The sequence below is a fragment of the Gossypium hirsutum genome, chromosome A04 (genome assembly GCF_007990345.1).
Source record: "Gossypium hirsutum isolate 1008001.06 chromosome A04, Gossypium_hirsutum_v2.1, whole genome shotgun sequence".
Classification (NCBI taxonomy): Eukaryota; Viridiplantae; Streptophyta; class Magnoliopsida; order Malvales; family Malvaceae; genus Gossypium; species Gossypium hirsutum.
In genome coordinates, this window is record NC_053427.1 from 82265205 (window position 1) to 82290289 (window position 25085).

The 25085-nt window shown below is 34.8% G+C and overlaps 4 protein-coding genes across 10 annotated transcripts; 3 read left to right on the top strand and 1 right to left on the bottom strand.

The window, feature by feature from the left end:
* The first annotated feature begins 385 nt into the window (after window positions 1-385).
* LOC107948983 (probable protein phosphatase 2C 52) lies at window positions 386-3701 on the top strand. 2 transcript variants are annotated; one of them, XM_016883670.2, is made up of 6 exons: window positions 386-536; window positions 1448-1942; window positions 2026-2364; window positions 2443-2560; window positions 2632-2855; window positions 2931-3701. In XM_016883670.2, exons 2-6 carry the CDS (start codon window positions 1682-1684, stop codon window positions 3411-3413), a joined length of 1425 nt encoding a protein of 474 aa, XP_016739159.1. In that variant the 5' UTR covers window positions 386-536; window positions 1448-1681; the 3' UTR covers window positions 3414-3701. The 2 variants fall into 2 exon arrangements, with proteins under 2 accessions (XP_016739159.1, XP_040967468.1); XM_041111534.1 differs by having other exon boundaries at window positions 529-733.
* A 140-nt stretch (window positions 3702-3841) lies between these two features.
* LOC107948984 (uncharacterized) lies at window positions 3842-8150 on the bottom strand. 3 transcript variants are annotated; one of them, XM_016883673.2, is made up of 4 exons: window positions 7907-8149; window positions 7587-7691; window positions 4500-4624; window positions 3842-4229 (listed from the first exon to the last, which is right to left on the bottom strand). In XM_016883673.2, the coding sequence occupies exons 1-4, from the start codon at window positions 8043-8045 to the stop codon at window positions 4191-4193; spliced, it is 408 nt and encodes a 135-aa protein (XP_016739162.1). In that variant the 5' UTR covers window positions 8046-8149; the 3' UTR covers window positions 3842-4190. The 3 variants fall into 3 exon arrangements, with proteins under 3 accessions (XP_016739162.1, XP_016739160.1, XP_016739163.2); XM_016883671.2 differs by lacking the exon at window positions 4500-4624 and having other exon boundaries at window positions 7907-8150; XM_016883674.2 differs by lacking the exons at window positions 3842-4229; window positions 4500-4624 and adding an exon at window positions 6773-7302 and having other exon boundaries at window positions 7907-8150.
* A 5720-nt stretch (window positions 8151-13870) lies between these two features.
* On the top strand, window positions 13871-19172 carry LOC107948985 (secretory carrier-associated membrane protein 1). Of its 4 annotated transcripts, none has more exons than XM_041111535.1 (14): window positions 13871-14171; window positions 14713-14760; window positions 15603-15692; window positions 15796-15858; window positions 16288-16321; window positions 16401-16523; window positions 17055-17117; window positions 17221-17314; window positions 18057-18102; window positions 18195-18262; window positions 18351-18399; window positions 18539-18604; window positions 18715-18847; window positions 18945-19172. In XM_041111535.1, the coding sequence occupies exons 1-13, from the start codon at window positions 14118-14120 to the stop codon at window positions 18799-18801; spliced, it is 885 nt and encodes a 294-aa protein (XP_040967469.1). In that variant the 5' UTR covers window positions 13871-14117; the 3' UTR covers window positions 18802-18847; window positions 18945-19172. The 4 variants fall into 4 exon arrangements, 2 of the variants coding, with proteins under 2 accessions (XP_040967469.1, XP_040967470.1); XM_041111536.1 differs by having other exon boundaries at window positions 18984-19172; XR_005925771.1 differs by having other exon boundaries at window positions 13872-14171; window positions 18715-18905; window positions 18984-19172.
* Window positions 19173-21289: 2117 nt separating this feature from the next.
* Window positions 21290-24817, top strand: LOC107948986 (pentatricopeptide repeat-containing protein At1g73710). Its single transcript, XM_016883676.2, has 2 exons — window positions 21290-21567; window positions 21670-24817. The coding sequence occupies exons 1-2, from the start codon at window positions 21498-21500 to the stop codon at window positions 24525-24527; spliced, it is 2928 nt and encodes a 975-aa protein (XP_016739165.1). The 5' UTR covers window positions 21290-21497; the 3' UTR covers window positions 24528-24817.
* Window positions 24818-25085: the final 268 nt, after the last annotated feature.

Sequence of the window (25085 nt, forward strand, 5' to 3'; positions counted from 1 at the left end):
ATTAATAAACTCCAAGCAATGATTACCCATCAAAGATAGAAAAATATACTTTATATTCAAATTGATTTGACGGTTAATTTAGATTTTAATTCACAAATTCGTGACGTTTAAAATTGTTTCATGAAAAAAACTAAATAATAGAAGAGAATGGAATGAAAACTTTTGATTGATGCAGATGATATGAACAAAAAAACCATACAATAATGATTTTTAACAGTCTAATAATTTAAATGAATATTTTTAAATAATACAATAATTATTTTATAAAATTTTGAAATTAAATAATTAAAATGTAAATTTATTAATAATTTAATATATTTAGATTATCTTTAAAAGAAAAAAAACAAAAAAACTCTGGTTAGTGACTACAATTACGAAGGCACCCCATATTGCAATTAATGAACGCACCCATCTCTCTTGTAATAATCATTATAATTATTATTATCACCTCTCTCTGTCCCTCAACTCTGCTGCCTTTGCTACTGCTTCTCCACACAAGCTGAAATTTTCTGGATACAGACCACTCTCAGTCACAGGTACTTTTCATTCTCCATATTCCCTCTCTCACCTATAAACTTCACCACTAACCATCTCTTGTAACCTTCTCACATCCTCTTCTCCAAACTTTAAGCAAAACCCACAAAGCAAACAGAAAAAGAAATGAAGAATTTTTCTTCTTTTAATTTTCTTTTTGATTTAACAACATAGTGAATTTGGTTTTCTTCCTGCTTATGTATGTTTTTTTTACTTTGATCTCTTTTGATATGTTCTCTTGATTCTGTTTTTGACAAAATCATTCTTGTCTGCTTTCCCATCTGTTTTGCTTTATCCCCTTTGCTTTGCTTTATCTAAAAAATCTTATGCTCTCTTTGGTTTGAGAAAACTAAAAATCACAACTTCTTCTCTTTGTTGTTTTCCTCTGTTTGACATTCTTTATTTCAAACTTCATCAGCCTTAGTTTCCTTTTTTTCTTTTTGGTCCCATTCAAGTAAATTTTCCAATAATGTAATCTTTGGATCTTGATGTGGTAATTCCGTTTTGTTTTGATCTCTCTTTTGAGTTTTTGTTTCTTAGCATAGAAGGTAAAGCTTCAAGCTTGATCTTCAAATTTCAATGCTTTTCTCTTTTGGCCTTGTTTTCTGTTTGAAACTATAAATGGGTTTTCATTTTAATTGAAAAATGTTTTAAATGTTTCAAAAACAAGACATGGTTCTAGTTTTCTGGTTTATCTGCTCCTTGTTTTGCTGATTTTTTTGTCTGCTCTGCTACTTTTTTTTTTTAGTTAGTGGATTAATTTACATAAGATCTCACCATCTGAATTGTATCAATGGGTATCTTTATCAGTACAAATTATCAGGACAGACTTTTAAGTATATTCTATTCCTATGTCACATGGAACTATGGAATATACAAATGAATTGACTAAATATATTGTTGTTTTTTTCAGCTGGTTTTGTCATCCATCTATGGAACCCTGCAATGGATTACATATGACTGTGTCTTAAAGATTCCCAGTTTAATACATTGAGGTGTAAAGTGGCTTATGGTCTGATGTGTGGGGAATCTTTGGTCTGATATTGTATTTGGCTTTGCCTGACATTTCCAGCAACTACATATAGTTTTTTTTTCTCTTTCACGTGAGATCTGTTCTGGTTCTGGTCCTTCTAACTTTATCGACGAAATGGGGGGTTGTGTCTCCACTAGTAGCCGGAGGACTTCTGGCAGTATGGGCCGTAGGGAGGAGGTTTCTCCGACGTGTTGCGATATCGGGTTTTGTGGGCAGAAGAGGACTAAGAGAACATTTTCGGATCATGTTATTGCATTGCACCATTTGCCTTCAGTCCCCAACAGGGTTTTCACTAATGGAAAGAGCAGAAGCTCTTGTATATTCACTCAGCAGGGTCGCAAGGGAATCAACCAGGATGCCATGATTGTATGGGAAGTAAGTTTTTAAATTGTTTTCGATTCTTGGATTAGATTATATTTTGAGGTTAATGACATTGATTAACTCAAAATTTCCGATAGGATTTCATGCCGGAAGATGTGACCTTTTGTGGTGTATTTGATGGTCATGGTCCACATGGTCATCTCGTTGCTCGTAAAGTGAGAGATGCCCTTCCTCTTAAGTTGCTTTCCTCCATGAATTCTTGTCAGTCAAGGCAAAATGGTTCGGGCCAAACATGTTTCAAAGGGAGTTTGAAAGCTGCGGATTTGGATAAGGACGTCTCGGCAGAGGAGAGATTAATTTTGTTATGGAGAGAAGCATTCATGAAGTCATATAAGGCCATGGACAAAGAGTTGAGGTCTCATCCTAATTTGGACTGCTTCTGCAGTGGTAGCACTGCAGTCACTATAGTGAAACAGGTTAATGAAACAAAGGCATTGCTTTTGCTTATTTTCATCAATTGCTTGCTTATTTTGGTTGATTTTTACCACTTTCAGGGCTCCAATCTTTTCATGGGATACATCGGGGATTCTCGAGCGGTAATGGGATCAAAAGACAACAACGACTTGATGGTGGCAATCCAATTGACAGTCGATCTCAAGCCTGACTTACCAAGTACTGCATCTCAAACCATGTTCTTTTTTCTCGAAAAAAACATCAAAATTTAAATATAAACATTGCAACAGGAGAAGCTGAAAGGATTAAAAGGTGCAAAGGAAGGGTATTTGCATTGCAAGATGAACCTGAAGTATGTAGAGTATGGTTGCCATTTGACGATGCACCAGGGCTAGCCATGGCTCGAGCGTTTGGAGATTTTTGTTTGAAGGAATACGGTGTCATCTCCATGCCAGAATTTTCCCATCGTTTACTCACAGAAAAAGATCAATTCATTGTCCTAGCATCAGATGGGGTATTCTTTTTTCACCTCTTACTTTTTATTTGCTAAATTCGGGTCACATTACATGCCTGGTCTTTTTTATTACAGGTATGGGATGTATTGAGCAATGAAGAGGTAGTTGAGATTGTATCATCGGCTCCGTCCCGGTCATCAGCAGCCAGGATGTTGGTTGACTCGGCTGCACGAGAATGGAAACTGAAGTACCCTACTTCAAAGATGGATGATTGTGCGGTTGTTTGCTTCTTTTTGGATGGGAAAATGGACTCGGAATCCGATTACGAGGAACAAGGCTTTTCTTCTGCAACCATTCAAAGTTATCATTCTGGTAACGCAGGTGAATCTGATGATAGCTGCCACAGGTCCGAGCCGTCTTTGCAGAGGAACTTTACGGTTAGACCATCAGAAGAAAGTGAAGGTTTCGGAAACAGAAGACCACATCCTGAGGAGTTCGAAGGGAATGAGGATACAGTTGCAGGTGAAGATCAAAACTGGTTGGGTTTGGAAGGTGTTACACGAGTGAACTCACTCATCCAACTTCCTAGATTTTCCGAGGAAAGGCCGAACCCTTAAAGATTTTGTGTTGTCTGGAAAGAAACTGGACTGTTTTTTAGTGCAGCCTACATTAGATCCAAGGGAACGGAACTTGTTTGTGAATCGGTGGCTGTTTTGTTCATGTTTGTGCAAGTTAATCCATTGCCACACCAATTTGTTCTGTTGTATTTCACATATCATTTTAGAGAAGAAAAAGGGTCCTGGTCAGAGTTAGGCTTAATTACAAAATTAGTCCTCAAACTATATTACTTTGTCACTTAATTATCTTCCGTTTTTTTTTATCAAAAGTGATATTTAAACTATCAATTTTACATCTTTTAGTAAGAACATGTCATGTGTCACATGACAAAATTTATAGTTTAAGTATTATGTTTTGATAAAAAAATGTCTATATAGTTTAAACACAAATTTTGCATTTAAGCCTCAAAGTTATTGCATTTGATACATGCAAAAATATGGTTCCACTACCTTTAATTTATCCAAACATTTGCAGCAATAGATGATGCAAATTTGATTTGCTTTTGGTGAAGATTTAAACATCATCTTTGTTGGGCCTAATTTTAGCCCCGGCTCAAACCAATATTAAATTAAAACAAAATACCCTCAGACCCAATTCAACCAAGTTCAATACAAACCCAATCTTAAAATATACTTGTACCCTAGCCCAAATTTTTAGCCCAAAGCAAAAAAAAAAAAAACATTTTCGGCAAAACCCTAGCAGCAAACCTTCAGTAGCCACCGCAATCGAAGCAATCCCCAGGCACCACACGTCGCTCGCCCTTCCGCGTCTTGCGCTCATCCACCACGCCACATTAGAGACGTGCTCAACCATACCTGCAAACACATAAACAATTGTAAAAAAGGGCTATAAAAGCCTTCGTAAACATATATAAGAGGGGATTTTTTTTTACTCTTATTTTTCAGAGAAATTGGTTATAGATTGTATACAAACTACACGCAAAAATCAATAGAAAGCAAACAAGGAATATTTTCAAAGGTGATTATTTATTACGGCTTTATTTTGTTTCGTTTTTTTCATTTTTTTACCTTTCCATTCAGATCCACAACACGAACTAAAGATAGGAGAGAAGGAGAGGGACTCACCGTGCGTCGTGCTTGCACCGTCGGAGGGCTCTGCTTCGCTGGTCGGAAGTGACTTTTGGGGCAGTTGAAGGCTTGGGCATAAGCCTTTCGGTGTAGAGCGGAAGGGATAGTGAGGGATTCCAAAACTTTAGGTTTTTTTAAAAAGAAAAATCAAAGTCAAAATGGTTTTTAAGCAAAAAAATGAATTAAAATAGATTTTAACTTTGAGTAATAAAACAAAACAGCATTGGGGGGAGAGTCAGTACGCGTTTTGAGTGGATCCATGCGTATTTTACCCTTAAATGGGTAATTTTCGCAAATGTACCAGAAACGAATGATGCAAGCTTGCAACAAGAAAGTTCACCCAAGAGTATTCCAGGAAGGGGACTTGGTACTAAAAAAGATTCTCCATATGCAAAGGGATTTCTGAGGGAAATGAATACTAAACTAGGAAGGACCTTATGTAGTGAAGAAGGCTTTTTCTGGAGGGGCACTGATATTAGCAGAAATGGATGGTAAAAGCCTTCCCAACCCGGTAAATTTAGATTCGGTCAAGAAGAACTTCAGCTATAAAAGAAAAGGCCAATGTGAAAACCCGCAAAGGGCACTTTGAGACCAAAGGGGTTTTTGAGTTGAAAACCCAAAAAAGGGCAGCTCAAATTGTAATCAAGAATGAGGCATGTTGCGACCTTATTCTACCAGAATTAACAAGAAGGAGGAATATTACATCTTGAAGGCATCAATGAAATACTTCGGACCTCCTAAACACACATTTGGCTCCTAGGGGGTTTCGAACAGTCCGAATAGAGAAGCTCATACTGCGATATCTGGAGCACTAATTTTCCATCTTATACATCTTTTGTACCTTAGTAAAATCTATTATCTTGATTGATTTTCTACCTTGAGCTTCGTTCTCAATAAAGTTTCATCTTGTCCATTTTGATAATATTTTTCAAAAAGCATTTCCTATTGAAATATTGATCAATGGACTAATAACACTTTCATAAAAGAAGTTCTGCATATTACTCTAGAAACTTCTAAGTAGTGCAAGAACCTGAAACAGGTCAATTATTCAGAACCCACCAAGCTTAAGGGTTAGAGTTCCTTGAGAAGTTAAAGTTAAGACTACTGCTTCAGATGTCTGTTAAAGATATCGGTTGAATGAGAAGAAATATGTCAATGACAAACAGCGAGCAATAACAGCTTAAATGTTAGAAAAGGCATTTCTCATGACATTCTGCATTCATACCAATGACATTCATATTACATCTAGTTAGGAGCATTTGCTTCATTTTGATCACAGCATCCTAATTATTTGACATAAACATCACATCTAGCTAGGAGCATTTGATTCATTTCGATCATAGCATCCTAATTATTCGGCATAAGTATAGATACATGAAACTGATTTTATAGATCATGTTTCTCAGAGGATAGTGCAGTTGTATCGGTGAAGTCACGAGCCTTAACCCTCTAAGTAGTAAGGTAATAGGCTGCAAATTACAGATCTTATCTCCATGTATCAGCTATGGAAAAGATCAGAAATGGCGAGTTTTATCTCCATGTATCGACTATGGAGCAGATTTTAGCCACCGACCTTATCTCTTTGGGGTAGCAAGAGAGCAGGTTGAAGATACGAGTCTTAACCCTCTAAGTAGTAGGGTAACAGGCTGGAAATTACAAATCTTATCTCCATGTATCGGCTATGGAGCAGATTAGAAATGACAAGTCTTATCTCCATGTATCGGCTATGGAGCAGATTTTAGCCACCGACCTTATCTCTCTGAGGTAGCAAGAGAGCAGGTTGAAGATACGAGCCTTAACCCCTTAACCAGTAGGGTAACAGGCTGAAAATTATAGATCTTATCTCCATGTATAGGCTATGGAGCAGATGTTAGCCACCGGCCTTATCTCTCTGAGGTAGCAAGAGAGCAGGTTGAAGATATGAGCCTTAACCCACTAAGTAGTAGGGTAACAGGCTGAAAATTACAAAGCTTATCTTCATGTATCGGTTATGGAACAGATCAGAAATGACGAGTCTTATCTCCATGTATCGGCTAGGGAGCAGATTTTAGCCACCGACCTTATCTCTCTGAGGTAGCAAGAGAGCAGGTTGAAGATACGAGCCTTAACCCTCTAAGCAGTAGGGTAACAGGCTGAAAATTACAGATCTTATCTCCATGTATCGGCTATAGAGCAGATCGAAAATGGCGAGTCTTATCTCCATGTATCGGCTGTGGAGCAGATTTTAGCCACTGGCCTTATCTCTCTGATGTAGCAAGAGAGCAGGTTGAAGATACGAGCCTTAACCCCCTAAGCCATAGGGTAACAGGCTGAAAATTACAGATCTTATCTCCATGTATCGGCTATGGAGCAGATCGAAAATGGCGAGTCTTATCTCCATGTATCGGCTATGGAGTAGATTTTAGCCACCGACCTTATATTTCTGAGGTAGCAAGAGAGCAGGTTGAAGATACAAGCCTTAACCCTTAAACAGTAGGGTAACAGGCTGAAAATTACAGAGCTTATCTCCATGTATCAGCTATGGAGTAGATTTTAGCCACCGGCCTTATCTCTCTGAGGTAGCAAGAGAGCAGGTTGAAGATACGACCCTTAACCCCCTAAGCAGTAGGGTAACAAGTTGGAAAGTACAGATCTTATCCCTAAATAGTAATGGAGCAGATCAAAGACAGTGAGCCTTAACCCCTTAAGCAGTAGGGTAACAGGCTAAAAATTACAGATCTCATCTTCCTAAGCAGTAGGGGAGCAGATTGAAGACGGGTTCCTATACCCCTGAAGATGCAGTGGGTTAAAGTGAGGTTACCTGAAGAAAGAGAGAATCACGAAGTCAAACCTTGGTAAGACCGGGCAAAATTGACCCATTCAAAGTCTTTGCATCATTCTCGTTACATGATAATGAGCAAAGAGGGGCAGCTGTTGGGCTCAATTTTAGCCCGGGGCCCAAACCAATACTAAATTAAAACAAAACACCCTCAGACCCAATTCAACCAAGCCCAATACAAACCCAATCCTAAAATACCTGAACCCTAGCCCAAATTTTTAGCCCCCCCCAAAAAAAAAATTTTCGGCAGAACCCTAGCAGCCAACCTTCAGCCGCCGCAATCGAAGCAGTCCCCAGGCACCGTACGTCGCGCGCCCTTCCACGTCTTGCGCTCATCCACCTCGCCACATTAGAGACGTGATCAATCGTACCTGTAAACACGTAAAACACGTAAAAAAAAGGCTATAAAAGCCTTCGTAAACATATGTAAAAGGTTTTTTTTTTACTCTTATTTTTCAGAGAAATTGGTTACAGATTATATACAAAATACACGCAAAAATCAATAGAAAGCAAACAAGGAATATTTTCAAAGGTGGATTATTTACTACGGCTTTATTTTGTTTCGTTTTTTTTTTTATTTTTTTACCTTTCCATTCGGATCCACAACACGAACTAAAGGATAGGAGAGAAGGAGATGGACTCATCGCACGTCGTGCTCGTACTGTCGGAGGACTCTGCTTCGTTGGTCGCAAGCGGACTTTTAGGGCAATTGAAGGCTTGGGCATAAGCCTTTCGGCGTAGAGCAGAGGGGAGAGTGAGGGATTCCAAAACTTTAGGTTTTTTTTTTTAAAAAAAAATCAAAGTCAAAATGGTTTTTAAGCAAAAAATGAATTAAAGTAGGTTATAATTTTGAGTAATAAAACAAAACAGCATTGGGGGGAGAGTCAGTACGCGTTTGGAGTGGATCCATGTGCATTTTACCCTTAAATGGGTAATTTGCGCGATCAGTCCCCCTCATTCGCGCTAGCTTTCAATCGAGTCATGTTAAGTTTTTTTAAATTCTTTTAAATTGTCCCTGTAATCTGCGTGCTATTTCAATCGGCCCTCCCCTTAGCGCAGTATTTTGAGATTTGGGGCATCTTTGGTTTTAGTCTTCAAACATTTGTGTACATTTAATTTCGGCCAAAATTCTGTTTTAATGATTTGTCTTGTTTATAAATTATCCCTTGGATTTTGTTTTTCTCTTAATTAAGTTTTAGTTATTCATTTTTTTTAGAATAAACATGTTGTTTTAACATATTATTTTAAATTATTTTGATTTCACACTTTTGTATTTATTTTATTTTCATATGCATATTTGTCTATCTGAAACACCTTCATATATTATTATTACTATTATATATATTATTTATATTAGGTTTTTCATATATATATATTACTTTGTATATCATTTACTTTTAATCTTTTATGCATATTATTTATTTTGGAATTTCATTTACGCATTACACATATTATTTTATTATTTTATTTTTTTTGATACAGATCAAATTTTCATTCACATTATTTACTTTATGATATTTATTTTAAAATTCATTTGTACATTACTATTTAATATATTATTTCTTTTATTTTTTTCTATTTATTTTTAAATTCTTGTATTTATACCTGTTTTAAAAATTCTGTATAGTTTGTATAGGAATATTTCCAAAATTTCATTTTTCTTATTATTCATTTTATTTTATTTTAAAACTTGTTATATTTTATTTGTGTGATTTACTTGAAACTTCTTTTAAAATAGGTTTCTAGTTCATTAACCCTTGGTTATAAATGGGGGTATTTCTATAGTATATGATATGCTGCTATTGCATGTATTCTAAGTTGTTCCTTTGCATTTCCTTATTATTTTAGATTATTCATGAAATGTTATTGCCACGTTTTTCATTCCTTATGTCATCGAATTATCCTTTTTAATAAAAATACATTTCATTTATTTATTGCATTTCATTCAAAATTTTAAATAAGGCAATACTCGGTACTTGGGAGCTTTGAGAAAATTGTGCCCTAACTTACTGGGTTTCGATTTTTCTCGTCGAATCTAAGTAATCGAATACCCTTCCTTAAAGTAAAACAAGTAGGGATTTTTCAAAAAAAAAATGTAATATTCTGTATTTGAAATTTTGAGAGATTGTGCCCTAACTTACTGGTTACCGATTTTTCATTTGCCCCAAATAACCGAATATTTTTTTTGAAATGCATGAGTTTTGAAAATTAAAAGACAAACTTATTTACGTGAGTTTGAAATGTTGTATCCTAACTTACTGGGTGTGACATTTTATTTCTTCGAGATAAGAGGGTCTTAGCATTCCATTTAATTTATTCAAAGTTTTTTTAAAAAAAAACTAAAAGGATCGTATTCTAAAATCTTTTCAAACATTCGACGTTAAGACATTAATTAATCAATCCGGTACCAATTTTGGGCGTTACGAGAGTGCTAACCCTTCCTTGTGATAACCGACTTCCGAACCTTTATTCTCGAATTTCGTAAATCAAAATCATCGTTTTAATAAATCCAAATATTTTATTAAAATGATCAAACTCAAGGTGATTCAATCATACCTTAAAAAAGATCGGCGACGACTCCATTTTTTGTTTTTAAGTCGATTCCCGTTTTTCAAATTTAAAATAGTTTCGACAATCTTAATTTGTTTTTTTTTCTACTTACTAAATCATAAGTACCACTGTTAATTTACTCGATTCAAATTCATATAATAATATTTGAATTTAATGTTGATAACAAACAAATTTGTAAATTCAAATTCAAATATTACAAAGATTATTAATATACAATCTATTGTTATTCTGCTTTAAACTAAATTTAAATCCTTTTTGCAATGATATTTACTGTTAATACTTATCATAAATGATCATCATTGTTACTTATAAAAGCAACGTGATGAAAATACATGCAGTGAGTCAAATAAAAAGACAGGTCTAGATGTGGAATTTCTCTCAATGCTAGACCAATGGGCCAAGTTGTGATCCTAAAAGTCTACGATTTAAACTTAGATTAAACATATTTGTTATTGGTCAGCTACTAAGGGAACAAATGTTTTGGTTAGCAAAAAGGTTTACAACGACCATTTAAAGTTCTCGGCAATAGTAAATGACTAACCACGAAATGTGCTTCATTTTCATGAGCGGGGAGCAAATTCCCAATTATATAGTTAAGGGACGAGGTGAACAACCACCATGCATTACCTTGTGGTTAGTATGGATAGCTATAGGAGGCTTTACATATATTGATTTAGTCATTTGAAAGGTGAAGGATGATTGGCCCATTACTTTACCGCTATCATTGGCCAGCATCAGTGTGTAGTATACTCCAATGTGTTTTATCACTATTCTGTCAAAAGTGTGCTCTGCTACTCACATTTCATTAACTACAATCAGATAGTAGGAATGGGTGGCATTACAAAATATTCATCACCCTCAAACATTCTTTTCCATGCCAATCATTTAAGAGGGCAAGGGAAAATGAAGCAATGCCAAATCAAAAGGGACAGCTGAAAGGTATACAAAGTAGCAAACTTATAAAAGGACTAGCTTAACATTTAAAAAGTGCTTTTGAAAAACACATGGTAACCTAGTTTTTGGTTTGGCTCATTGTTAGCATTTCTTTTATTGTTAAAATGTATTTTTAGAAACCAAAAGCAATGCTAAATTGCTAGCACAGCCAAAAATGAAGAAACAAGCAGGCTCTTCTCAGAGCCAGCACATGTTTGGAGCAATGATTAGAGCTCTTGTCAAGCACTTAAATGACATCATTTCAAACCCTGTCTTCCCCTAACCCTCTCCCAATATTATATCCATAAAACAAAATAAGACCCTCCTCAAGCCTATACATGTAGTCTCAGAGAAGATTAGTCATTTGGTTCTTATAAAAGCAAATAAATTATTGAAAGGAGGCTTTTATATATATATATATGTTCAAAGATTGAACAACTAAGGGTTTTTCAAACTGACAAAACCATACCAATCCAAAATACTATTTAACTTAAAACAAAATGGGAGCTCCAAGACCATTAACAACTCCAGTCTCCTATAAGAACCAAATTCTAAGAGTTTTGTATGAGTAAAATAAACGTGCATTTGATCATACAATCACATGGATTCATCATCAACAACAACATTTATATAATTCGATTAACCATATTTGAATCAATTGAATCTAACTTATCCCCAGGAGTAAAATTACAATCACCACATTCCTCTCAGGCGTATATTTGTTTAAAGATAAAGTGTACGCAGCAAACAAAAACAATGTTAGAAATAATTTCCTTCCCAAAGTGTCATTAACAAGGACGATAACATAATCGTAGCCATTGATTCAGAATACCTAAGAACACAATGTCTAGAAAAAAATCAATGTCTCAGATTTTGAAAGAGTGAAAGAGTTGCAGTTAATTGAATGTGCAGGCAAAAAGATCACGAAAAGAAGTACAATACATTTTTTGTTGAATTGAAATGGCGAAAAACAAGGGTAATTGATAAAAGAAATAAAAGAGTAACCTGAAGAAGAATAATCAGAAGAAATGAAGTATCTTAAAGAGAATGAAAACGAGGAAACCGAAGAAGATGAGCAGGAAAAGGTAGTCCACCATTACGAAAAACATGGTTGATCCATGATTTCGTTTCTGCTGCTTATTGTTCTTATTCTTCGATTCATCTATTTCTTCAAGTTGCGCCATTGAACCGATGGATCTTCGGATTTCACTGTAACCAAAATTTGGGGATCTCGACTTTTGGTTTCGCTTTTGTCTTCTGTTTTTTTGAGTGAAGTGTCTTTTGCTATATATTTTTTTTTAACTTCACGGTTTATTCTCTTCAATGCAGGTATCAAGAATATATATACCAAAACTTAACAATCAATTCAACCCTAAAATGGAAATTTTATGAAATCAATAAGACGTAATTTATTATTTACCAAAATGCACCTTTTTTCTGTTTTTATATGTGGAATAAGATCTAATTTATTATTTAGATAATTTAATAAAGTAATTATATTTGAAAAATAATAAAATAAACAAATAATATATCAAATTAAAAAAATAATTTAAAGAAAATAAACATGATTATCTAAAAACATTAACTTAATAAAAAAAATTCTTAATAAATAAATGTACGAAAGATTTAAAAAAAATTAAAACCTTAAATTTATTTATTAATTCGGTTAGAAAAAGTAGATTGTAAAAAAAAAACAAAGGTTGATATCTAAAAAAGGCTCAAAAATATAATTAGGACTATTTTAACAAAATATGTAAACGTTAATGGTCAAATTTATTATTAAGCTAAAACATGATAAGCATTTTAAATTTCTTCCTTAGCTTACCACATTTGAATAAAAGAGTTCTTATGGAAATGAAATAGTTTAAGACTTAATTTGGATGGGCGGTATGTTTACTTCTAGTGAGGTTAAAAACAATGGTGGCTGTAAGATTAGTTACTGTAGCAATGAAATTAGATACATTGAAATTAGAAACAGCGATAGAGTGTATGTTTGGATTCAAGTACAAGGTGAGAATAAAAAATTTTAAAATTATTTTATTTTTTATGAATTTATTAAAAATATGTGAATTTATTAAAAAAATAAATTAACAAAATTATTTAACTTATTAAAAGAGTAAAAAAAACATGAAAATGAATGAACATGGCATAAAGAGTATGGATGTAAAACAAATGGAGCAAGGATAGAAAAGGAAAAGAAAGAAAAGGAAAAGAAAAGTCAAAGGAGTTGTAGAATTTGACTGGAGGATGAAGCTTTAGTACGATGAAATTGAATTTCATCATGCATCCAAACGACGATTGGGCAATAAAGCGTCCAAATCGTGTCGGTAAACATATATCGAAAGGAAGATAATTGTGCAAAAACAAAGAAGGCGGATAAGACCATTAAAGTTAGGAGGAGTAACCAAAGTAGCAAGCTTGCAAACTGGAAATGGAGGGCCAATGGGATGAAGATGAATGATTAAGAAACGCCGCCAAAGGAATATTGGCGGAGAAGATGACGGAGGTGTAGTAGTGGTAGGAAACAACAGCGTAGATTTATCACGGTTGTCAGATTTGAAGGAAAACATTTAAGGGAAAGCTCTTGAGAGATTGAAAAGTTTATGGTTTGGGTGTTTTGTTTGCATTAATGAGGCAAATTACATTTAAACTTAATGCATATGATAAATTTAAATTTTATTTTCAATTTAATCATAGATTATAAGATAAATAAAAAATAAATTACTATTACTAAAAATAAATCATTTAATTATTTGTTTATTAATAATAAATTAAATTTTATTAATTAATTTATCATATTCTTAGAATACTTTCTTAGAACTTTAATTAATATTTTTTTGGTATATCATAGATTATAATATTGTTAGCCAAATAGGAAAGCAGACAATGTGAAAACGACACCGTTCAGTAAAGGATTTAAAAAGAAAATAAAAATGAAGAATAAGAGAATTAATATTACTATTATTGTAACTAAAGAAACCGCAGAATTGGCCCGAAAGTTGAAAACGTATTTAAATCCCAGCCGCAGCCCGCGAAACTCTTTCGCTGAGGTTTTGCCTCTCCCTTTCCATTTTCTCTAGAAACAAACAAACACCGTTCATACCAAAAATTAACTACATCCACCCGTTGTTATGATCACTCACTTCGTCCCTTTCCTTATTCTTCTCTCTATATTTTCTCCATTTCCATCTTTTCTTTTCTTTTTTCTTAACACTTTCTTTTCAGCAATCACTGTCTCATTTCCATATCCGTTTCGCATTGTTTAGTGTTACCATTTTCGTTTTCGTTTTTCTATGAGTCGTTACGATACTAACCCTTTCGCTGAGGAAGAGGTTAATCCTTTCGCGGTAAGTTCCCTCGCCACGACTTTATATATAAACGGCAATGCCTCCTGTTGTGGATTTGCATATTTTTCTGTTTCCTTTTGTTTTTTCTGCGAGACTTTATCGTTAGGTTTTGTTGATTTAGGTCATACTGGTTGAGTGAATTTGCTTGATCTGTTACATTTCCGCTGCCAATTGAAATTCTTTATGTTAAGAGTTAATGAAATTTCGAGATAGGATTTCTTCTTTTTTTTTTAAATGTAGCTCTAGTATCTGCGTTTATCTGTTTTCTTTTTTTTGTGAGATGTAGTTTTCAAACGTATACAAATAGATATAGGTGTGGCATGGTGATTTTGTCTTAGAAAAAAAAGATAAATTGGTTTTGTTCCTGATACAAAAGAATTCATGGTATATGACATTTGTTTGGTGAATATTGTTTGCTTTTTTTTTTTTCTCTGTAAGCTAAATCAGACGAAACTTTGTCACTATATACATTCAATGTTACAAATAGTGATTTAATTTTGCTTATAAAATGATATGAATCTTTCCATTTTATTTATTGCAGGATCCATCAGATAGGAAAGGATCTGGTGGAGGTTCCTTTAATTCTTCAGTAAGTACTGTTTCCCTACAGTTGTCTGGTTATCTTTACCTATATAATTTTCGTTACCGTAATTTCAATTGTTGAGAACATTAAAAGCGGTGGCAGATATTAAGTGGCTAACATACTGAACTTTTATGTATGTGTCTATTGTACACATAAGTTAGATGCAATGACTAATGAACGACAATCATCGATTTTTATCATGACGATCATGTTTTGACTTGGTTCTAATGATTGTTAGTGGCACTGGAATTTAAGCAGTTATATTGGTTTCAAACTGATGAGATTGATTGTCATTAGCTGAAGGTTCCAGCGATGTTTTATGCTAATGAACGTGATCATAGAAATGCCTTGATTTTTAAATGGCTTTATGGGGGTTGCTACTGTTGGTATTGGTAAAGGTGTACCAAAATTCTTTTCCTAGCACCTGCCTTTTATCTTGCTCGATTTCAATAAATTCCTTTGTTTCCCCTTCTCCAGTAGCTCAATTACTTATAATGGAAATCAGATAGGTCCAACAAGATGCTACATGAAAGGAAAAATTACCCCTAGCGAGAATGCACACTAACCTCTAGGAGAGCTATCCTGGATCCTGATTTGTAGGTGCAGTTCTGTGCATCTTTTTCTTGTCCCAAATTCATACGGGACTCATTTTCCCATTAGCTTATTCCTTGCTTGCGTTGTGAAACTTTTAAGCAAGAACACTTCTTGACAATGCAACTGTTTCTCACGTGGCTAGTTTACTTTCTTTTCTTGGATATTCTGTCATGTTTATGTGTTGTGCTTGTGTTTCTGCAAGGGCTTATATGATCTTGCTTGTGTTTCTTTAATTATTAATATACAAATATTAGAATCCTGGTAGTATATCAAGGCTTTCACCCCTTCCTCCTGAACCATATGACCGTGGTGCAACAATAGATATTCCTCTTGATTCTGCCAAGGTATACTAAAACTTTCCAGATATTTAATGGGCTACCATAATCCTTCTAAGTATTCTGTTTAAGCAAAAACTTCTTTTGATATTTCCGATCTTATCAACTTCAGGATATAAAAGAAAAGGAAAAGGAACTTAAAGCAAAGGAGGCTGAACTTAAAAGGCGAGAGCAGGTAATTTCTGTTGTCTGCTTGTAATTGAGCAAGGCTGGCTGATGAAATATAAAACTCGTGCTTTCGAATAATTATTTGAGGTATTAGGTATCTACGCTGATAATTTACTCCTTCCATAGTGCAGTTTCGGTTTATACGCATTTGTGAAGTACTTAGAAATACATTAAACTAAAATATGATTCAGAAATTGAGATTCAAACCTATGGTTTTGATTTCTTATGTCAAGTTAGCATTAGTTTAATGTATTTCTTTCTGTCTGAATGCCTGTATAATGTCTTATGTTCTGACTTCTGAGTTGTTGACCTTTTCATATTGAAAATACTAATTTCAAATGTAAATAATGTCGTCTGTAGGGTGGTTTTGTGATTCCTTTTGTTTTTAGAATAAATTGTCCTGATACTAATTGAGTGTTATCTTTATATCATGCAGGAATTGAAACGGAGGGAGGAGGCATTAGCACGATGTAGGTTGTTTTTTATATGCTTGATGATTTTGTGCATTACCAATTTTTTTGACATGTGTTCTTGACTTTGCCTTGGCAGCTGGAGTGGTGATAGAGGAGAAAAATTGGCCGCCTTTTTTTCCTATTATCCATAATGACATTTCAAATGACATACCAATCCACCTACAAACAATCATGTATGTTGGTTTCACATCATTGATAGGTGAGTTAAAGTTCTTGATATATATTTGTCAAAAACCAAAATTCTTTATCTATGGTGGAACAATATTACCATTTTGTTTAATAAGATGTCAAAGTGAATGATTGAATTATTCCATACTAAAAATAATTGTAGGAAATATTTTAATATTACTTGTTTTTATTTCTCAATGGTATCACATGATGAAAATTGGTGGAACCATGTCATAAAATTCATTTTTATTTTCTTTTTGTAAAGATAAACGATTTCGCTTCTTAATTAATCCACAATACTTTTCTTCAAACAAAAGATCCACTTTTTATGCGAAAAAGGACCACATAACTCTGTGCGGTGGTAAAGAAACGTGCTTTTTTGTTTCACTCCATTTTTCTCTGCAGATTTATTAATTTCTCTCTTGCTCGTTCTAACCAGCTTGAATCTTTTAGTTAAAAGACGAATTAGTTGAAATGTTCATTTCTTGTTCATGTCTTGAAAAAATGTTTTTTATGGTAGCCTGTGATAACTTACGTCTATAAATTTCTCCGGACATGGCAGGTTTGGTCATCTGCCTCACTTGGAATGTAATGGCTGTCACTGTAGCCTGGATCAAGGGAGAAGGTGGGTTTTGAAGGTTACTCACTGTAGCCCTTAATCGTTAGTATTTAATTGCTATTTGGGCATCTTTGATCATATTATTAATTTATATTATATTTTGTTCTAGGTCCAACAATTTGGTTTCTAGCCATCATATATTTCTTAACTGGCGTCCCTGGAGGCTATTACTTGTGGTATCGTCCTCTTTACGGTGCTTGCAGGTACTACTTTTCATTTGTTCCTTTTTCGGTTTATGGCATACTAAATTTGTAACTATTGACTCTATGTTGTGACCAAATTGGAAATTTAGATCTATTGACCATAAAACATGTTTTGATGCTTTCTAGACGGTGACTGAAGATACTAGGATACCCTATGCATGAACCATGTACCAGTGGAATTTACTTCAAACAGCCTAACAGGGGTAATTGAGAGATGTTGAATAGTGTCAAGCTTGAATTTGAGCTTAAAACGAAATTCGAGATTTGATATTCGACATAAGATTCAATCAAACACCAATTTTTAAGTTTGCACACTACTTGAGATTGAATGAACTATTAAGTTCAAACTTGATTAAGCTCGTTCGTATTTAAGTTTGAACTCTTATGTACTTGACCTCTTTTTATATAGGAAGAGTAAAAATGTAATTTCATAATATAAATATACATTAAAATGTAAGTTTGATTAGATTCGGAGGTGTTTGGATCAAGTATTACAGAATTCGAATTCGGTTTAATTGATAGCTCAAGTTTTTCGAGCTTGAGCTTAACTCATTGATTATCAAATCAAATTCAATTTTTTTTAAATTGAATTTGAATAAGTTATGAATACTAGTATATCATTGTAACCAAAATAAAATTATAGGAATTATTTAGAAATGCCACTTTTAGTCATGCACTTAGATATACTTTACCCGGATCTGTAGTTGTATCGGATATAATTATGTACGAACTCCTTTTACAGGACTGATAGTGCGTTAAAATTTGGATCCTTTTTCTTCGTTTACGTGGTAAGCTTATTGCTTTCTCATTGAAATTGTTCAATATTCATCGAACATATGGTGGAAAAGACCTCATTTCCGACTTCTTTTCCTCCTTGCAGTTCCATATATTATTTTGCGTCCTTGCTGCAATTGCTCCTCCATTTATTTTCAAGGGAAAATCCCTTGCGTAAGTTGGTCAAGTCTATCTCTAAATATCCCATCACATTTATGATCTATCTATAGCTGATGTCTTAATGGTGTAATTCTTTGTGCAGAGGTATTTTACCTGCTTTGGATCTCTTTAGCTATAATTATGTGCTTGGGGTAAGTTCATACCATTAGGCTGCCATTGCCATAGTCAATTTTTGATTACATTATCGCCCTTATCAGTACTGTTTAGGATCATGATTTTACTTTTTATGAATCATATAGCCTTGAGTCTTTGCTTCATTTCAACTTGCAGATATTATACTTCGTCGGTTTTGCATTTTTTTGCTGTGAATCACTTGTCAGCATCTGGGTTATTCAGGTCCACTTATCCCTCTCTTGTCTATACCCTTCGACTCTTTATATATAACCGTATCTGACACTCTCACCGAAATAACATAAGCCTCATCGATCTCTTTTTTGGATTTGCAGCAAGTATATATGTATTTCCGAGGTAGTGGTAAAGCAGCTGAGATGAAGCGGGAGGCTACAAGAAGAACCATGATGTCAGCACTATGAGACGGGAGGTGGTAATCGAAAATGGGGGGTATTTGCGATACAAATTGTAGGTGGACTAGGGCTTTTGGCTACAAGTTTTTTTGTTCTTCTCCCTTACCTCATAGGTGGCTTTTCTTTGCTTATTCATTTAATTTGCTGTTCAGAAATGTTTTTTGCTGACGGGGGCCACTTTGTTTTATCAGGGGTTAGCAAACCTTCACCAAGATTTTCCAAATGGCGTCCAAATAATTTAATTTTGTTTGATTGAGATATAAAATTGATTGTATTTGTATATCACTGGATACGATTTAGAGCCTAAGTATTAAATTATCCCAATACTTATGTACTTCCAGAACTATTTACAGAATATTAAAAGCTGCCCTTGTTTATTATTATTATTGCAAAAATTTTAGTCACAATGTATTATCGTTTTGATCGATTAGGTCGTTTGTGAGTTAGGTTGAGTTACAATAATTTTTAATCCCATTTTATAAACTACAGTGATTAAAGAAAAATGGGGAGACATAATAATATTATAACATGTTTGTGGATTTTTTTTTTTGGTTTTTGTCAGTGAATTTCATTTATTTGAGTGCAAAAGCAGTCTTACAAAAGAATAATAATTCTATACAATTAAAATTTAACTAATTCCTAATTTGTACAAAGATAAATATTAATAGTATTCTTTTTATTGATCAATTTCGTCTGTGTAATCTCTTTCAATACGAAACTTGCCTTTAAACCACGTAATAGTCCATGAAAGCTCTTGTCTCCAATGGCCAACAACCCTGTCAAAGTTGCAAAGCCCCAAATCTTCTTAGAATAGACAATAATAATTATAACATGTGATCCCTAGACTCCTCAGCCCTGTTGCACAATAAGCATACCATATCAACATTGAGACCTTGAGAAGAAAGCTTATCTTTAGTTGGAAGCCTATTTAACACAACCATCCAAGCAATGATCGACTGCTTTGGAATATGCAAGGCAAACCGGATCAGCTAATGCCATGGAACTTTATTATTTTTTACTCGAATCTCCCCCAAAATCTTTAAAGTAGCAATATTGCCAGCAGGCAACCTAGCAACAATGTCTTTTAGCTTTAAGAAATCTTCTCCAATTCTAGCTACTGGCAGATCAATTACAAGTAGCATCCCAAAAGCTCCCTCCCTTCAAAACATAAGCCCGAACCCAAGCAATCTAAAGGAGGACCTCTTCGGTAAGACGGGCCTTGATTTTTTGTAGAATGCAAGCCTTATTCCAGTCAACCAAGCTTCTCAATCCTAAGCCACCTTCAGCCTTGAGTAAGCAAATTGACTACCAGCAAATTCTAGCACCAGTAGCTGCAAAATCTTTCCCCTTTCAAAAGAATCTGGTGTAGATTTGATTAATTCTTCTTAGCACAGCTGCAGGCATTAAGAATTGTCTACACCAAAAAGCCTGAATGTTGAAGACTACAGATTTGATAAGCTACAACCGACCAGCATAGCTAAGATGTCAAGTCGCCTAACCATTGACTCTTGCCTGAATTTTCTCCAAAAGAGAATTACAATCATTAATAGACAGCTTCCTAGAAACCCGAGGCACACCCAAATAGCTTACAGGCAACCTTCCCAACTTAAAACCAGTGACCCTTTGCACAATTACTAAATCATCCTCATACCAGCAGCAAAGATCTCAGTCTTAGAAACATTAAGTTGCAAACCAGAAAAATAGTAGAACTCTTGAAGAATGCACCAAATACCAATAACTAAATTAATTGTGCCATTTGCAAGAATAAGATCATCAACAAATGAAAGATGAGTAAGATGAACTCTTAAGACATGTAGGATGAAACTTGAAAACTCCTTGCATCACTGCCATATGCAACAATTTTGAAAGAATACTCATAATGACACCTTATTCCCCTTACACCTCTAAAAAAACACAACAAACCTCCATTAATGTAAATAAAAATATGTGTTGCACTTTTTAGTAATAATAATTTTAAAATTAAATAAAAGGTTGTAAATTTGTTGTAGTTGAGCAAAAGTCAGTGCAAACTAACTTAATTCATACATTCAATTTATCATTTTTTATTAAATTAATTATTTTAAATAATTCGATTTAAAGTAAAATTAAATTGATCAATCATTTGTTAATGAAATATTGATAGACTTAACTTAATTTATACATTTGCTTTTGTAAACTTGTTGAGTGTTGGTTTCGCTTTGGTAACACTAGAGAAAAAAATTTACAAAACCAAAAATCAACCCGAATCAAGATATATAGATAATTTATGTTTGTCAAAAAAAAACAAAACATAATTTATGAAATATAAATTTAAAATTATTTAATATATAATTAATTTTATTTTTTATAGTATAAAAATAAATATTTTATATTTAAAATAATGAAAATAATTTAAAAATAATTTTTAAATATTTATAAAAACATTTTAAAATTTTGTCAAATAATAAATCTGAAAATTAATATAAAAAATTATATAAACAATTAAAAAATTCGACTGAACGGAATCAATACCAACCCTAACACCGACTCTAATGCCTTTGTGGCGAATGCTGACGTGCTAACTCCAAATCCAATTCTCCTTAAATGCTAAAAACCCAATGTCCAGCTGAGCGGAGCACCACCAAAACCCTACCAAATGCACTCACCCTAAAACCCTAAATCCCCACGAAAACCCCACCCAAAGGAAAACCCCCAATACCCACAAAATGATTCGGAGTTACAGTTCAGGAGAATTGAGTCGTGAAAGTTTCCGACCTCACATCTTGGTTTTGCCCAGTAAGTTCCCTCCCCTCCATTTTCCTTGCGTTGCTAGAGCTTTTACCGGGTTTAAATTCAATGACTCAAGATTTTCTAATAACCTAAATTTGCTTGAGCCAGGACTACGTACAAGCGTAAACTTTTATTCCCAGATGCTGAATTCAAGAGGATTTAGGTTTCATCTAGAGTTTAAGCTATACTGTCATTCCAAAACCCTGTTTTTGCCTGCTAGAAGCTCTTGGAGTAATGTCAAAAAGAAGAGGTATGGAGGTGTTTTGCCTTCGATTCTTAGGTCTTTGGATTCCGATAAGAATTTAGATAAAACCCTCGCTTCGGTTTGTGAGAATTTGAGTCCTAAAGAACAGACTGTGGTACTCAAAGAACAGAGTAACTGTGAGAGGCTTATTCATGTTTTTGAGTTTTTCAAATCATTGAAAGATTATGTGCCGAATGTAATTCATTATAATATCGTGCTTCGAGCGCTGGGGAGAGCTCAAAAATGGGATAAGTTGAGGCTTTGTTGGATTGAAATGGCGAAAAACGGTGTCTTGCCTACTAATAATACTTACGGTATGCTTGTTGATGTTTATGGGAAGGCTGGTATGGTGAAAGAAGCTTTGCTCTGGATTAAGCATATGAGACTTAGGGGACTTTACCCTGACGAAGTAACCATGAATACGGTTGTTAGGGTTCTCAAGGATGCTGGGGATTTTGATAGGGCAGATACGTTTTATAAGGATTGGTGCATTGGCAGGGTGGACTTGAATGATATCGAGTTGGATTCGATGATTGTTTTAGACAATGGGTCTGGTTCAGCCATTAGCTTTAAGCAGTTTCTGTCCACTGAGCTATTCAGGACAGGTGGTAGAAGTCCTGTTTCGGGAACTTCAGGTTCACCAGATACAGAAAGTTCTGTGAGAAAGCCACGACTAACGTCTACATACAATACTTTGATTGATTTGTATGGAAAAGCAGGTCGCCTCAAAGATGCGGCGGATGTGTTTGCTGAAATGTTGAAATCCGGTGTGGCAATGGATACGATCACCTTTAACACTATGATCTTTACATGTGGAAGTCATGGTCATTTATTGGAGGCCGAATCCTTGCTTGCTAAGATGGAAGAAAGGGGAATACCTCCTGACACGAAGACTTATAACATCTTTTTGTCTTTGTATGCTGGTGCAGGAAATATTGAAGCAGCCCTGGAATATTATAGGAAAATCAGAAAAGTAGGTCTTTTCCCTGATATTGTAACTCACAGAACTGTTCTTCATATATTGTGCGAGAGGAATATGGTTCAAGAAGCGGAGACTGTGATTGAAGAAATGGAGGAATTTGGTATTGACATTGATGAGCAGTCTCTTCCTGTAATTATAAAGATGTATATTGCTGAAGGACTGCTTGACCGAGCGAAGATGCTTTTTGAAAAGTTCATTTTGGATCATGAGCTTTCATCCAAGACAAGTGCTGCAATTATAGATGCTTATGCTGAAAGGGGGCTTTGGTCTGAAGCTGAGGCTGTATTTTATGGCAAAAGAGATAGTCCGAGGCAGAACAGAAGTGTTCTCGAGTATAATGTCATGGTCAAAGCCTATGGCAAAGCGGAACTTTACGATAAAGCTTATTCTCTCTTCAAGAGCATGAGGAATCATGGGACTTGGCCTGACGAATGCACTTATAATTCCCTAATTCAAATGTTTTCTGGAGGTGATTTAGTGGATCACGCAAGAGACCTCTTAGGTGAAATGCGAGCAGCAGGATTAAAACCAAAGTGTCAAACATATTCCTCTCTTATTGCATGCTATGCCCGTCTTGGCCAGCTTTCTGATGCTGTTGATGTGTACCAAGAAATGATCAGTGCAGGGGTGAAGCCTAACGAAATTGTTTTTGGGTCCTTAATCAATGGATTTGCTGAAACTGGTGGTGTTGAAGAAGCTCTTCAGTATTTTCGCATGATGGAAGAATCTGGTATATCAGCAAACAAGATAGTGCTAACTTCACTGATTAAGGCTTATACCAAGGTCGGGTGTTTGGAAGGAGCAAAACGTGCTTACGAAAAGATTAAGGATCTAGAGGGTGGTCCAGATATTGTTGCATCAAATAGTATGCTTAATCTTTACGCAGATCTAGGGATGGTATCTGAAGCCAGATGTATTTTTGACAATCTGAAAGAAAATGGTGGCGCGGATGGGTTTTCGTTTGCAGCTATGATGTATTTGTACAAAAGCATGGGTATGCTCGACGAAGCGATTGATGTTGCAGATGAGATGAAACAGTCTGGTTTGTTAAGGGACTGTTCTTCATACAATAAGGTGATGGCATGCTATGTCACTAATGGCCAGTTGCGTGGATGTGGTGAATTGTTGCATGAAATGATTAACCGAAAGATTTTACCCGACATGGGATCCTTTAATGTACTATTAACGTCACTCAAGAAGGGAGGCATTCCGATTGAAGCCGTAACACAACTAGAATCATCATACCAGGAAGGGAAACCATATGCAAGACAAGCTGTTATCATTACTGTTTTTTCTTTAGTAGGTTTACATGCTTATGCACTCAAATCTTGTGACGCCATCATAAAAGCGGAAATACCTCTCGAGTCTTTTGTGTACAATGCAATGATATATGCTTACGGGTCATCAGGGCAGATTGACAAGGCTTTGAACATATTCATGAAAATGAAGGATGATGGTCTGGAGCCAGACATTATTACTTACATTAATCTGGTGAGTTGTTATGGGAAAGCTGGTATGTTGGAAGGTGTGAAGAGAATATACAGCCAACTAAAGTACGGAGAGATTGAGCCTAATGAATCCTTGTTTAAGGCTGTCATGGATGCATACAAAGATGCTAACAAGCCAGACCTTGCCGAATTAGTCAACCAAGAGATGAAATTCGCTTTTGAAGGACCAGATTTTTCAGAGTCTGAGGTTGAAGGCGAAAGCGGAAGCGAAGACATTGTTCTTGACCCGTAGAATTCAAATATATATTTACCAAGAGATGAAATTTGTGTTCAAAAAGCAAAGATTATTTGGAGAGCCCAAGGCCGAAGGAAAGAGCACGGTATGTTCTCTAGAATCTTACAATCCAATCTCGTATTCAAATGTATTCAACTGTCTCTGATGGGGTGTATACTGTATAGTGACAGCAACATAAAAAGCTTCCAAGATTTAGTTGTGTAGATAATAGAAGTCAAAAGTGATTGAAGAAGGTAGAATGTAAATAGTGGCTTCAATTTATACCAAAATTAAGCATGTTTTTCTAAGTTGTTCATAATTCTATTGTGGTAGTCTATTTGGGTGTTGAGCTTGGGCCTCCATGAATGCATCAAGTAATAGCTGCTATATTTTTCTCTACTTATATATGCTTGGATGCTGTGGAATATTGTGATTGGCATTCAAAGATGTTTGTACGAAGGAATAAGCAATAGTGGCAGAAATGAATTTTCAGCCATACATGGTCATGGCCCAAGGCGGCCTCAACCCAGCTCAGCTCTTGTGCAGTGTTTTGTGTGTATATACAAAAAATTTTCC